General features: G+C 37.4%; 1 protein-coding gene across 2 annotated transcripts in view; it reads right to left on the bottom strand.

Annotated features, from left to right (window-relative positions):
• LOC149113782 (uncharacterized) overlaps window positions 1–16,394 on the bottom strand; it is a 24,233-nt gene extending 7,839 nt beyond the window's left edge. Inside the window, exons 1-3 of one of the 2 annotated variants that reach the window (XM_089287459.1) lie at window positions 16,151–16,394; window positions 9,248–9,446; window positions 4,648–4,819 (exon numbers count right to left, since the gene is read on the bottom strand). In XM_089287459.1, the coding sequence (XP_089143585.1) occupies window positions 4,648–4,819; window positions 9,248–9,405 (330 nt within the window). In that variant the 5' untranslated portion in view covers window positions 9,406–9,446; window positions 16,151–16,394. The remainder of the gene's footprint in view (window positions 1–4,647; window positions 4,820–9,247; window positions 9,447–16,150) is intronic. The other variant, XM_089287460.1, reaches the window with a different exon arrangement.

Here is a 16,394-nt window from a genome sequence, read left to right as displayed (position 1 = left end):
TGACAATAAAGTGCATCATGATATTGTTACAGTTGCTGTGGATCCACTCAGCAGTGCTTGTGGATCCACAGTCTTCTTTGATAATAGTGTGACGTGTGTGATGAAATTTATCATCAGTGAGAGGATATAAAAAGCAATAAATTTATGACAATTCAATTGTTTTATTGTAGGGCATTTTAGATACAGAAAGCAATAACAAGCAAAGACTCCAATGATGGCAAAATTGCAAGGAAACCACAATTTTTTTAAGCCAAAATGACTTACAAAATCACAATGTCATAATTCAAACTACATGAATGACACTTGAAGTGGAATTTCTAGAACTTTAACCTAATTTATTCTATTCGAAATTCCTGAAAGCCTGCTGCACCAAGTTCAGTCCACTTGCATGAAAACAGTACTTTGAACACAGCAAAATACTGAGTCCATTCATCAAATTCCAAATTAAAGTTTAACTAGCATGCACTTTTCTCCTTACAGTAGCACCTGATATGGACTTAAGGTCACTCCAAACCTTTGGCAAATTTTCTTTTTTTCAACTAAATCAACATTCATTATTTAAGGTAACATTTTCAAAAAAAATGGAAATAAAATATTAAAACATGGGCGAGTTATTGGGAAAAAGAGATTTTTAAATAAGGTGTCAATCCCTAAAAGGCATGGACTCCTCAGCAACCTTTCACAGAAAATGGTTTAATCCAGAGATCCTAAATGAATCAAATACTTTCAATTTTAGATTTCATGTCTGTCAAGAGTGCCTCCTTGTAGTCACACTTCGGCAATTGCTCCTCGGTTTCTTTTCGTTTTGTTGTGCGGCACTTTTTTACTGTTTTGCCCATTATTGTTGACCGCTGACCTAAAACATGTGCACCTAAAACGTGATTGTAAAACCATTGCTTTCCCACAAAGCTTCTGATCAGTTCACATACTGTGAACACTAGGGGTTCTGTTATTTCATTGGCTGGTGACTTTTTAAGTTGACATATCCCTCTGAGAAGGAGTGACTTGTTTATAAATCTTTAGAAGGCGAAAACTCACACTCATTCTGCAAGAGAATCCCTCCTCTTTAAGGTCATTCCTCACATTTGCATTGTGCATCCTTACTGCGCATAATTTATGGCGTCATTAGCGTGCACTCGTGCATGCGCATATTGAAAACATGACGGATTTGCCTTGATATTAAGCTCTGTCAGTTGAAAAATGGCTCTAGCTCACCAACGAGCATGGGCACCCCAATTTTTTTTCCAGTCATTGTAATCAACTAATCATAAGCTTTGCGTGAGAAAAGACTGATTTAATTTCTATTGCTGAAAATTGAATAAATAAGAAAAATAGCAGATACACTGTGGCCTTTTCTATTTTGCAGTCGGTAACCACATCAAGAAATTTGGTTCAAATTTTTAATCAAGGATTTAGCTTTCTGTCTGAATCAAACTTAAAACGTTTATTTGTGTCTGACACATTGTATTGACTGTAGTTTAATGCATGTTCTTATGAGTCCGGGCTCACAAAGATGTTACAATTACTGGGAATGCGTTCTTATGATAAGCATTAAATAATGCCAAAATGGGGCATTTTCAATGCCTCACTGCTCCTTAATGGGCATGGGCACCCACCATTTTTATTTCAAAATTGAAGTTATCATATGACAAATATTCAGTGGACAAAGTTTGAACAAAAATCTATTGTAACTTTTATTTCAGAGTAATTACCTTAAATGAACTAATAGGGTATGCAGAATCAATGGTTTTCCGGGAAATTTGGCCAGAACATTCACTGATAGATAAGGAACAAAAGGGTGTTGGCAAGTTCTTTTATTTTTAATACTTTTCTCATAGCAGCCTCTAAAGCAACATGTTAAGCAAACTTTTTGATAGTGGAACTTGACAGATCTATAAAAAGATAACCAATAAAAAGAAAAGAAAATGCTGACACCCCTCGAGAGATTGATGCTTTGTGATTAACACTGCACAGTTATTTTGCATCAATGATCGCATTTGATACCTAATTAACAGGGTTGTTATTAGAAGCCGGGATCTGGGTACCAGCACCCGACTACTTTGAAAGGAGTACTCACCTTCTTTAAGTATGTCAAGTACAAAATTAACAAAAAAATACACATGTCAGCCTCTAATAAAAATTAACTACTCTTTGTGAGTTGAATATTACATGTACCTTTAAAAACCCTTTTTCGTCAATTACCTTGCATCATTTTCTTTTGCGAGAAAAGTTTTTTTTGGCAGTTGCACTTTGCATTCATCGGGCCTTTCTCCTGTGAAGTGCCTTTGCTGTTACATAACTCTTGCACATGACATGCCGCATGTTTGTAAGCATGTGCCTTCTCATGGTTCTGTGCATTAAAATGGTTAAATTCATCATGGCGAGCAAATGCAGATCTCAAGGCATCATGGATAATTTTTTTTTTTCAGTTGTGTCCAAAACATCAAAAGGTTAGCTTTTAGTAATTCAATACATTTCAAGTTTTGCATGCTGGTATATCAGTAACAGCAACTTACATAAGCACTATTTTCCATCTGCATTTATTATCTGATTACACATAACGCAATTGCTTTATTTGAACAGGCTATAAAAAACTAAATGTTGCAACACAGGCTTAAAAATCATTTTTTCTATCTACTGAATAGAAAAACATAAATTCAGGACTCGTGGGCTTTGCTAAAACTAAAAGCGCCAGAGAATATAATAGCGAGCAATTCCATTATGTCTAGCACTGTTTAATTCTAGTAGAATTGTGTAAATGAAGACAAATGACAAAATGAGAATTTCCCTCCCAGAATCAAGGAAAATGCATTCCTGGGATTTCAATTTTTCAAAATTTCCGGGGGGGGCGTGTCCCCAGACCCCCCAAGGCGCTCGTGGGCCTTCAACCCTCGACTAATTTGGGTATCTGCCTACTTTATACCAGCTGCCCTTCTACTTGAAAAATTTATGAAAACCCTGCAATTAATCTGCCAGATTTTCAGTGAGTCATTTTGGCGTTAATGACTTCTGCCTCCTTAGGAAAGCAATCAGCAAAATGGAATAAAATTTTACAGAATTCTACATTTCATTACCTGTCTATTGATATACAGGTTTCTTTGAAAACAGTGTGCACATGAAATTTTTCTGGAGGACACCTGCGAAGGTTTGGAATAACCTTAAAGTCACCTTAACCAAATTTAGCCTACGAGAGAGGGGAACAAAGTGCCCATGCTGAATTCAATACTTTCTCACAAAAACAGCATTCAAAGCCACATGTATAGTGGTCAAACTTTGCCCACAAATTAAATGGAAACTTTTTGTTTGTCAACTGTTTGGTCGCATGATTTCACACTTCCATGGCAACAGGCTAATTATGAACACTATTTGCATGCAATTTTATTGCTTAATAAACTTCAATCAGGAACTGACAACACTAACATAATGTGCTGTAAGAAGTTTGGAAAAATTTTCAAGACTTGCTTAGCTTGTGATGGCGTCATTGGTGTGACTGTTCTCTTATTAGTCAATGAGTATGCAATACATGTACATTAAACAGTTATTCAATTGTAAATAAAGCATTTGAATGTTCCTACTTAGTACTAAATTAACAGATATGTTTGTCTTGGTGTGATATTTCAAATACATTTGATCAGGAATATTGCTGCATACATGCACAACTCTTGTACTTAAAATAAGTGAACATTATGCTGGAAACAGAAAATTTTTAATGTAGCAGACATTTTTATTTTTCATAATGCTGGTGTAGACAATATCAAGAGAATATCACAAGGGGCATCCATATCCCATACTAAGCCTTAGGGTCAGTTATTATTACCTGTATCTGAAGTTTCTATTTTTTGGAATAAAGCAATGAAAAAAAAGATACAGGAAACGGTTGACCCATGAGTACAATGCATATGAAAACTCTGTGTAATGGGCTTTGATATCCCTCTCATGGAGGTTTGTCAGTTTAAATCCTTCCTTCATTCCCCAATGGAAAATTTCACTTTAGCTTGCTAATTAATCTTTCTTTGAAACTGTTGGGTTTTAAAACTCTCCTTAAGTTCTAATTGGCTTGCATTGCAAGCATGAATATAATTTTATCAGTTGTATGAATATCATACATGCACTTCCCAAAAACACACATTACGGACTTTCAAAAAGGGGGTACATGTCATAAAAACCATATTGTAAATGTTCTGCTCCAAAGATTTCCTGCTTGAATGGAAAGCCTTGACCTCCTGTCTAATTTTACATGTACTTGGAAGTATAACATGTATTATTTATTATGGAAAGGTGTTACAACGCAATGAGAGCTATGAGGAGATTCTCTCAGGTTCACATTGCTTTGCCTAAAATTTTAGCAAGAATATCTAGCAAAGATGCTGGATCATGTGTACTAAAGGCATCCGAGTCGAGTGTCAATCAATAACCTCAATCGACACTCAATCAATACTCAATCGAAACTCCATCAACACCTTGGTAGACACTCGGCCAACAATTGACCAACTGTTGATCAAGAGTTGAATGAGTGTCGACCGAGTATGGATCACGTCCTCGGTTGAGTACAGATCAAGATGTCATTTGAGAGTACATGTATCGACACTCAACCATGGAAGTCTTTAGAACACATGATCCAAGATGATTACAAGACAGTGTATTTACCTGGTTTCCACTGTCCACACAGAGTTGTCCACTCATGCCCATCCAGATTTTCCACCATGTGTCCAATATTGCCCACTGTACATTCATGTTTGTCCACTGTCCATCTACAGTAGGTGTATCCAATGTCCCATCCTGGTTTGTCCACTGTGTTTCCAAGCTTGCTCGTTGCCAGCTAAGTAATATAAGATACATGTAAGATAAGATGAGATGAGATGAAGCCTTTATTAAGGGTTAAAGTGCAACTAACCCCAAATTTTTTTTCCTTTAATGAAATCTACTACTTTTCCCAATTACTTCAGTGAAAAATTATTTTGATTGATAAAATCCCTGCGATGATACAGGCGTTTAAAGTTGTAATTTCTTGCCCCATGACCGAGCATAGTGGGATCTGGGTCGGGCTTCTTGTGACGTCATCGAAGGTCATGGCTCAAAACACTCAAGAAACATTTGACTGGATTTCGAGCACTGTGAAAACATATTTGGGGTATTCGTACTTCATATTTTATCAAACATGAACAAGACTTTTAAATGAAAGAACTCTATCATCTAGAAGTACAATTTGGAGTCTAGCTACGATTAGGACAGTTATGATGTAAACATTTTTTTTATTTCAAAGTGCGAGTTGCCAGTCAAGCCTGCCACACTGCAAGTCTCACTCAACAATTTGTTGGCCCATTTGGCTAATCTACTGATCTACATACAACACTTCTTTTAGTACTCTTACTGAACCCTTGATAATTCATAACGACGAGAGCATATTTTTCCACTAACTATTCAAAAATGCAGAAAAATTTGTCTTTTCACTTTGTTATTCCTGACTGACGATAGGTATACAAAGTCAGTTAGTGGTACAAACATAAACATTGCGAGTTACGCAAAGTTGCATTTTTCATACTAGTAATTAAAAATTCTTTGACAAGATCTTGAGAAAGGTTCAGTATGGTATCAGTTAAATAAATACATCTCTCCTTCACTGCTCTTTTGTTTTTTAAGTCTTTTCACGTACGCCACAGTATTGTGCAAAAGTAACGCAAGCGAATTTCGACGAATTTCTTGGCTTTTCATGGCTGTTCAAAGAAATTTCGCTTCAAACAAAATTCCGTGACTTTTCCACAAACTCTCAAGGCACTTATTGTTTTATTCCTCCCAAACTTTTGAACGATAATTCGCTGTGGATGCTAACGACTCACGAAATTTCGAGGGAAAGTTCACTCTTTTTGATTGTTAGCCGCGAACTTTCAAAAGAAAATTCTCTCTGGTAGTTAGGCATTCTGATACAAACTGAGTGAAATACAGCTACAGTTTGTGATTTGATGTAAGTTGTGTAAAGAGACGCAGAGAACATCTGAATTAGGTTCATCAACTCAATCAACTACAGTCGAACCTCCCGTAAGTGACCACCCAAAATGTCAAGCCTAAGTGGTTGCTTATGAGAGCTTTGACCATATTGAATCGAAATTTTCCTCATTAGAATGTGGTAACTGCAGAGACTTACCCCTTGTGCCAATGCCGATGCAATGTTTTATTCATGTAAAAGTCAATTTCAAGAAAAAAAATCCGGTTCTCCCATTGAGAAATTTCCGTCTCTTGTGCTACTCAGGGATATGAAGAAGTTACAACACTTTAATATCTACATTCCTTTCTATTATCTGTCAAGTGGTCACTTACGGGAGGTTACAAACAAGAGAAAATTGCAAACTTTTGGCTCTAAAAGTGGTCGCAGTCACTTATGAGAGGTGGTCGCTTACAAGAGGTTCCAAACAGAGTGATTTGACTGGGAAACTTTTGGTATTTTAGAAAAACAGGTCACTGAGGAGAGGTGGTCGCTAACGAGAGGTGGTCGCAACCGGAGGTTCGACTGTATTATATCAATCTTACCTATTGAATGTTTGATTGTTACTGCATCCTAACAGCTAGAAGCATCACAGTTTCATTACAAACTTGCTGTTTCAACCATGCAAGTACTCCAAGCTTGCAGTAAAACTTGCAACAAGGGAGGCAACTCTCTGCCAAAACATTTTGATTTTTCTACAACTTGGCCAGATTTGTTTTCAAATACTTTCACGACAGTTGGAGAATTTTAGCATCTTTAGCAAAGTTTTTTCTCAAATCACTTTTCGCAACACGATCGTACTATTGAACCGGTACCAATCACGTCATCCAGCACGTACTCAAGCTCCCCTCCCTCTCACATGCTTTTTTGACAAGACAAATCTTTACAAAATCCTTTCCCAGCTCCCCATTTTAAACGCAGAATCTTGCTAAAACGCTTCAGGTTTCCTCAGGTATTAACTCGCGGCATTTCATTTCCGTGGGGAGATCGGGCGACTTCGGACAGGCAAGAAAAACTGCGAACTGGGGGAGAGGTTTGTAAAAATTTGTCTTTCTCACGCTACTTCCAGCATAAATGACATAATTTGCATTCAAAAGTCAGCCAAATGCATGGGGCTCGGACCGAAAAACAACGAACGCATTTTACACGAGCGTTTGACAACCACGAAATCATGGTTATTGAAACATTCAGTGCATTAAACAAACTCATGTTTATCAAAATATCGGAGTACTAAAATTAATCTGTGAAAATGAAAGAACCATTTCAGATACTATCTCGCACAAAAACATGTGTACTGATTTGAAGTGCCCCAGGGAAGTGCCTGGTTTAAGAGAAAAACAGGGATAACTTTCTACACAGCTGATATCTGACAACTACACTGATCAAAATGGGCTTATGTTTTGTCTCTTCTGGAATGAAACTACATTCGAAGTCTTCACTCCTGGTAAGTTTTACTTGTAATTCTTATTCTTTGCGTTCGTGATTGAACTCCAGTTAGGGAGTGCGTTGAAAACCTTTCGTATAAATTATTTCGCGAACGTTATGTGACAGGTAGATCGAATAGATTGTGTGAAGAATTGTTGTGTCTGTCTAACGCAAAATTTCGTGCACTGAGTTAGTGAAAGGACGCTTGTCATCGTAAAATTTTGTTTCGTACCAAAAATGTAACGAAATAGCGTTCTTTGTTCCAGGGAAATTTCGCTCAAAAGGCCTCGAATTGTCACTCGAACTTTCGCGTGAACTCTCCCAGAAAGTTCATGTGAATAAAGAATGAAATTTGCACATTTCGCTTGCTTGCACATTACTGTGATAGCCTGAGTCTTGTGTTTCCGTCAAAAACAAGCTCATTCTCCGCCAGGGTCTCCCGCTTTAGCTTCCTTTTGATGCTACAATCTGCCTTGGTAACGTTGAATCTAAATGGTTTGTTTTACTTTCCTCGTACATGTATACAGTTGACTCCCGATAACACAAACCCTTGCTAACTCGAACTCCCCCCCCTATCTTGAAATATTATTTTCATTTCCCTTCAGGCCATTTTCTATATAATTTTACCCTCGATAACTTGAACTTCCAATAACTCAAACCTTTTACTATTTCCCCTGAAGGTTCGCGTTATTGGAAGTCAACTGTACTAATCAATGCTTGATTCGTGTTAAGTTTGTAACTGAGATATATTTCGTTGCTCAAAGAACAAAACAATTGTGTATGCATATGAGAAACTCCAGTGCTGACTGTCAGCCTCATGCGTGTGGTTGTATTTGAAATCCACAAATACATAGCTAGTTCTGCAGCTTGAGGCCTCACTTATCTCAATCACCTCGTTGTGGGACATAGTGAGGTTGATTATTTGTTTAGAAAGCTAGATCTATTTCGAGGACAAAGAAAACTTGATGCATATAACTTGCTGTATAATTATCTCATCTACAGTAGTTTCCATTATTTTGGTCTGGGACATCTGGGACTCGTTTTAATTGAATAGTCAGATGGTTCCCAGCTTATCTTAACCATTTGTGTCCTAGAAGCTTGGGAAGAATGTACAGGCCATGAAATCCTAGGTTTTTATAGCCGTGGCGAGCCCAAGATCCAAGAACTGCTCAATGTCCGACTTTGCACACGTCTGCGCACTACTTTTGGCTTTTTCTCACTTCTGGATGAGTGTCATTAGGATATAGGTATTGAATGAAGAGGATTGCTCTCCCCTAAGTATGCTGTACTGCAAATCCCTCCAAAACACATCTTCGTTGCATTCTGCAACGATTTTGAATCACACTATCGCATGTTTGCATACACTCTTCTAAGAAGCAAAACATTGTTAGTCCTTTGATGACACCACTGCCCAGCTCGCCCCATTCTTCACCATTGCTTGGTCATGGGGCAGAAAGAGCTACATGTAATTTTACAGACTTTGAAAATACATAGAAAACTAATGAAAATAGCTACAATGATAATTAATTATATCAGAAAAATTAGGAAATTTATTTAAGCGCAAAAAAAATCAGGGGGCTAGTTGCACATTAACACATAATTATGGTGGACATAAACAAACAAACTTGTGGCCCTCACTTAGAGGGCCTCTTTATTGAGACATAATTTATTTATTTATTGAGACACAATTCTCACTGGTGGTGAAATTCTCAACTACTCAGTCCAGTGATTATTATTAAAAAAACAATATTATTATTATGTACAAGGAAATACAGTTGTAATGGTAATTAACAGTATATTACATTTTTTTTCTACCAGTTAAACCTGGTTGCATTATTTTACCTGGTTGGGCAAGGTACATGTATGAATGTTCTTGCTTTTCCACTGTCCATCCAGAGTTGTTGAGTTGAGTCCATCCAGTTTTTCCCCCACGAGACCAATATTGTCAACTGTGTATTCAAGTTTGTCAACTGTCCATCTAGGTGTATCCAATGACCCATCTTGGTTTGTCAACTGTCTGTTCAATCTTGTTCACTGCTGACTAAAAAATTGACAAATTCAGAAAGGATTCTTGTTGATGGTGAAATTATCGAGAACTCAGTCCAAACATTTATTGTAAAGACATCACTTATATTTCTCTAATAGATTAACCCAACCAAGGTGTGTGCCTGGGGTATCCAGGGGCTTCCACTGTGGCCAGCCTCAGCCCCAATAGATGCAATAGATGCAATACCGCCCCCATGGCCAGCAAATCCCTGTAAGCTAACCATGAGACCTCATTCCAGGCACGATTGGATCAAAAGTATAGAGGATGGGATGAGATGGGGGAACACTTGAAACAACTGATACAAAACCCTTCAAGACTACTTAACAACTGCTACAAAGCCGCTAGAAAAACATTTTGAGAACTCGAAGAAGATCCAGCTTTGAAGTAGCTGAAACACTCCATGTGAGCTTGCATTTGTGAGTTTGACAGCTCACTGGAGGAGCCTGCTAAGCATGTGGCTGTTTACAATGTACTTTGTGGCTGCTATAAAAATTCAATCACTAAGTGCACTTTTGAAAATGGTCCCATAAAAAGTAATGACCAAGATTGAATGTAGGCTCTACAAACACTACTAATAATAACACACAAAATTACTCATTCCCAATTTTAGTTTTTAATAACAGCTTTTGAAAAACTGCAAAATTGATGAAACATGAAAATTTCTTAAGGAAAGCAAAAGTCATGTGCAAGAGGATTCAGGACAGACTCAGTGAAAGTCAAAAATTAATGAAAATTTCAGAATTTAGAAAATCAAATGAAATTTGACAGTACATAGTTGCAAATTAAGGCAGTTAAAAGGAAAGGCTGAATATTTGGACTTGATTCAAGAACTGCATCTACCAAAATCAAACAAGAAGCTCGACACTTAGAACTGCACTGAAGAGCAAAACATTTGAAAATTTCTAATAAGTCAATGATAGTTGTTTGCTCCAGGCTACGAGGTTAATTAACACTACAGAAATAAACTGAGCAGCATGTCTGCAATACATGTATGTGCACTGTAGCAAACAAGCATTCTAAGCTCCTGGGCATAGAATAAAATTTTTCAAGGTACTCTTAAATGACTCCTGATCTCTAACTAACTGACTGCCCTAAATAAAATTTTTGCTAAGCAGATACATGTGCATGTACGTGTAAGAAGTGTTTTACAATCCTCAGTAAGAATAGAGTGAAAGTCTAACTTCTTTAACTAATTCCAAATCATTTCTGCAATTCTAAAACACTTCCTAGAAAGGGCAAAAATGTCCAATTGCAAAAAGAACGATAAATTTTTAAATTCCAAATAGACACTGTAGCTACAAATATAATTATAATAAAAACTTCCTGCATAAAGACTAAAGTATAATAAATTAAATAGATTTAGCCAAGCCTAAAAGTGGAGCTCCTGATTGCAATGATAACCATAAAGGAAAAAGAGGATTTGTTTTTCTTGGATCAGAAACTTAAAAATTGTCAATTATTGTGAGCATGCAATTGTTCAGCGTGTGGTTTCAATATTGTTTTCCAGTTAAATTTTAACAAAGCATACCCAATGAGCGTAACCAAGATTGTCGAAATTATGTATGCAATATATCAGGGACTTTCCAAGAGGTGATTGTGCAGGGAATATGTGGAAAGAAAAGTCAACAACATGCCAGGGGTTAATTTGGGATGAAATTTTGCCTTTGCATGTACTCCTTCCTTCTCCCCCAGAGTAATAGCCTGACTGACCGAATCAAAAACCAGTACCTGGTCAGCGTGATACTAGTCAGCAGATAGCTTGTTTTGACAACTGTCAATTAAGCACAACATGGGCATCCAATAGAGTGTGTGCATGTGACGCCATCAAATTCTCAAATCCAAAACTAAAGAGCCACTAAAGGTTTTATCCTCATCAGGCATAAGAGGTACTAAATTTATATCTGTTTACAACTGTCCAGCTCATTAGCGTCCTCCGTTTGGAAACCAGCGCATTTTGAATTTCAAAGTTATGGCAGTGCGTGACAAAAAGCTAAGATCGTGTTTGCTGAAAAATATACACTATCTTGTGATTTTTAGCCATTTTAGGAGTTAAAGTATTAGGAAAAGTGCTTGTGTAAATGATTTTTGGTTTGGTTCAGATAATCAGTCCACTAGATAGCCAAAGTAAGTTCCAGATGATTACACTATTTTCCGGCCACCATATTGGAGGACTAAGGAAGTCCTCCAACATGGCGGTTCCATACTAAGCTCTATAATTAATTTGCGCGAAACATTTCGACAAATATCTCAACTTTAGGACAACACACACACCTTAAATTTGGAACTGTCTCCTTTATTTATCGTCTATAATATCACAATTTCTTGGCTTATCCACTGCATGGTTTTTTATTTTATTTTTTATTGCATGGCAATGCACACACTCTATATCAAAGATGCATTTATGGTAATGGGCTGCTCTCTTATTTTTCAAGGTATTGGGTTTGGTGTATGGACATATGGTAGTCACATGACAGCCAAAATTTTTGAAATTGATTGGTTACCAAATTTTCCAAGGTATGGGGCTCCACTTGTGCGCCTTAAGCATGCAGGACCTCCGCTATGGCTGGTTTGCAGTGTCACAAAAATAAAATAATAAAAATAAAATATCAAAAATAAAAATCGTAACCATTCAATAAATTAAGTCAAGAAGCTGGGATGTGAAAGATAACTGAGTTATAAACAACCTAGCCAAGATTTAGGTCTGTGCAGTTTTTCATTCATAAATTAATCGGAAGGTGCTCCACTCAGATTTATGGAGCTTTGTATGGAGTTGCCATGTTTGTGCCCCTTGGAGGGACACAAACATGGCGTCCGTAAAGTAAAAGAATCATCTGTCATTGAGTTTTGGCATTAAAACCAACTGTTATTACTCTAGAGCTCAGACACATTGTAATTCATACTTCTTCTAGAGCAAGAACTGTCTATTTAGCAAAACCTTGAGCAATAACACATCTTTTGACCTACTTGACAGCCTTATCGAGGGAGGCATTGGGGTATATTAGAAACCACAAAACCGAAGAAAAAATTTTCCAAAACCACAAAACCACAAAAAAATTCGCCCAAAACCGAAAACCACATACAAAACTGTCAAAAACCAATACAACGGTGACAAGTGGGGCATACAGAGCAAACTTTTATCAAAGTATTTGTGCATGTCATGGACTTGTCTGTCGCCTTCGTATCTTTTAGTTATTTAGTATCTTTTAGCTTCTGCAGGCTTCTCTCTTCCCTTTTCACTTTCTATCTATATGTGTTTTTCTTTCAAAAATTCTCGCCGCCTTTCCCCTCTTCTTAAAAAAATGCAACACAATCCACAATAATTTGCTCCTTCCGTTGCTGGCGTGGGAGGCACGTTGGAAACTGACCTAATGATCGCCCTGGTCTGCGAGGTCAAAGTCTCGGGCGTTATTCAAGATGTGTGATCCCCTGCTGTGACATTTAGTTTCTCATGCATTCTTCTTAATAACTTTGGCATTTTGTGGCTATTCGAAATCAATTGCCGCTCAACTCAAAGAGAAACCGGAACCCAAACAGGACAAAATAGGAAAAACCAAAAACTACATGGGATACCAAAACCGAAAAACTGCAAGTATTTTTTATGAAAAGCAAAAACCATATAATAAAAAACGAAAAATCTGCACACCACACAGAACACCAAAACTGAAAAACCAAAATCTTTTGGCACAAAAATCGAAAAATCGATCTAAAAAACAGTCAAAATTGCAAAACTGAAAATCCCAATGCCCCCCTCCTTATCGGGCTACCATTTTATTGTCACGCAAGGCATAAAGTTGGAAATTCAAACGTGAATCCTGTCAGACTTAAATGTTGCAAAACTTCAAGTTATTAGAGGGTCTTACATCTGATGAAACTAAAACTTCAAAAGGATTGGTAATTTCTTATTTTGGAAAATGATGTCATATGAAAACCGGCAATAATTTAGGTATTGGCTTATCACTTATGCGAGCCTTAGGGGGCATATATAGAATTTTGGATGCATGTAAGAAGTTTGGAGGACACAAGAGAAATGCAAGAGTTGCTCGAGGCACAGCCAAGAGTGGCGGGTCTAATACGTAGGTCACGGGTCAAGCAGGGTCACAGGTCACAGGTCGTGGGTCATGGATCACAGGTCACAGGCCATACATCACAGGTCACAGATCACAGGTAACAGGTCAAAGGTCTAATTTTTGCCATTTTTTGAGGTTTTTTCCACGATACAGAAAAAAGCCCCTGCAAAACTTTACTCCACTTGCAAAACTACACATACAATACAAACATCTCTAGTATACATACAAACTATATATACAAACATCACAAAAACACAATGTTAGACAATAAATTTATGCATTAAACCTGGATTAAACAAGTTCTCCCATATCTCCCTCTCCCCGACAAGTTTGTCTCAAAGTCACGCCATTGTCTCAGTGTACGTATTTGGTGGGTAGTACAAACGCGAGAATATGCCCTTGGACAAATTCAAAATGGCGTCCTGTCCATTTGAAGCATGAGTGGTTTTTGATTCCAAACCTGATCAGAACATACCTTTGTGGAGCCAAAAATGGAAAGGAAATATGCTACAGAATACTCAACTACAGAGAAATGGTTGTCAAAGTCCTAAAAGTGACGATAACATGGACAATTTGTGTGTGAAGACCCGTTAAGACCGCGAGCATGAAGTACTGCAAATTGGTTAGCGTTAAACTTTGTCGATTTTTTTGTTTCGCACACGACCACTTTGAAAATGTGCGCTGTTTTGATGCAAATCATGGACTATGGGGCCTCTCGAGACTTTTGGAAACAAAGTGGTAGATGGATGGAGGTTTAGGGTTTCGGTAAAGAGCACGGCTATGGACCTCTTTGGACAACGACGAATCGACCGGCCACAGGAAGAAAGCAGATCCTAATAAACTGCTTTATTTTCCTTGGTACCCTGACACATTTTTCCTTCTATAGCTTTCAATTTATTGGCCCCTTTCCTAACAAATAGGCGTCTAAAAAAGGTCTTCAGGGTCCACTTTGGCCCTCAAGAAAAATTTTCTGGCTGAAACACTGATTGATAATTCTTTCTATTGCTGGTTTTCGTGCCATCAAAAATAAAAAATCAAAGCCATTCTATAAATGAAGTCAAGAATCTCAGAAAATGATAGATGATTGACCTGTAAACAACCTCAACAAAATTTTTTCGCACATGACAGAAACGTCTGTCATTGAGTTTTGCTATTCAAAAGAAATGCTACTTCTCTAGGGCTTCAACACGTTGAAATTAAGATTTTTTCTAGTCCAAGAACTGTTCTGTTAGCAGAAACTTCAGCGATAACTCCTCTTGTGACCTACACTAGAGTCTTCTCGGTCTGCCATTTTAATGTCATGCAATGCATCAACTTGAATAATCAACCGTGCCAGTACTCTATTACAAAATGAAGAACCCTGTCAAGCGGGGTCTTTTATCTGATGAAACTATAAAGGAACTTCAGAAGGACTGGTAATTTCTAATTTTGGAAATGATGACGTCACATCAAAACCTTCAATTACCAGTCCCACCTTGCAAGGCCCCACCTAAAAATCCCTTGTAGTGCTAAGCCTCAACACCTGGACTTGAAGAAATATGTTCAGAGTAACAGTTGTCAGTCAAGTCAGGTCCCAAAGTTGTTTAAATTTCATATCAGTGACCATTGTCCGTAAACTCCCAACTTCATATCAGTTACTTATCAATGTAGTACCATAGTCCCTGTTTCCTTTTCTGCTCTGTTTTGCTATTGTAGATAAAAAATATAAAAATGTACCTTTTTCACACTGTTTTATATATGCGATTAACCATTGACGCTGAATTCGTTTTTTACATCTATGCATGTAGTGCGACTGTTGTTGTGTTGCGAAAAAGGATATTCAATTAACTTTGTTTGTTTTAATGTCTTAAAATCATTAAAGTAAAGAATTGAATATCAGTTGCCCGTGACCTGTGACTTGTGACCCGTGACCCGTGACCCGTGACCCGTGACCTGCGTACTAGGCCCACCGAGCCAAGAGCAACTCTGGCTTCTTGAGTGCTCTCCAAACTTTCTAAGTGCATTCATAACTTGATATAAATGAACAGCTAAAAGCATGAACCAATTCTTTCATAACATAGCAACAACATGGTTATGATAAGTTTCCTTAAATGTATACTCATTAACATCAGGGTAAAAATAATATTAAGGAATAGCATGTATTAATCTAATTCATCGAGTAGAAGTTGTTGTTGCAGTTGACCAATATTTATGGATTTATTACAGAATACTTCATGAAATCAATTTGCATGAAGAGGTGGCATTTTCTTCATTGAGTTTAGCCTCTAAGATGTGAGATTTGCACATGTGCAAATTTGTAGCTAACAAGGTCTGGGAGAGAATGAGAGTTAAGTAAGTTTTAACATCTTACTTATTGTCTAAAATCATCACTTAAGGGGTTCGAAATTTCTTTTTTCAAGCTACTAACTCAAACATACAGTAGCTTCCGGATATTTTTGCTCAAAACAACGGCGCACGTGTGCGACGTAAGAATTTGAATTCCCGCTTTACGTGAAACACTTCTGACATTTGGAGAACTACAATCTAACCGAATTAAATCTTAAACTTATCAAATGAAAAGAATGAAAAAATAACTAGGTTTAAAAACCATTATTCGTAAATAACAGCTCTTGAGTTAAAGCTTAAGCTCACCTTAGCAGTTTTGCATTTCCTACCGGGCTGTTGTTTATTTACGACGGTCAGTCAACGCGGTCCCCATTTTACGTGTTTTGCAGCCTGCTGCAGGCATAATTCTTGTATTGAAATGCAAATACCCATCAGAAAATACGTTTAGAAAGGCTAAAAAAACCAAAGGCAGTCTCTTCATCGGTTCTTTGGCGTAGAAATATAAAGATTTTCTCCGCAGCCATGTTGCGTTTCTCTTTCGTTTCCAGTC

The sequence above is a fragment of the Orbicella faveolata genome, unplaced genomic scaffold (genome assembly GCF_042242905.1).
Source record: "Orbicella faveolata isolate gen_17 unplaced genomic scaffold, um_ofav_v1 contig_14, whole genome shotgun sequence".
Taxonomy (NCBI): domain Eukaryota; kingdom Metazoa; phylum Cnidaria; class Anthozoa; order Scleractinia; family Merulinidae; genus Orbicella; species Orbicella faveolata.
This window is presented reverse-complemented; position numbering and strand designations above follow the sequence as displayed.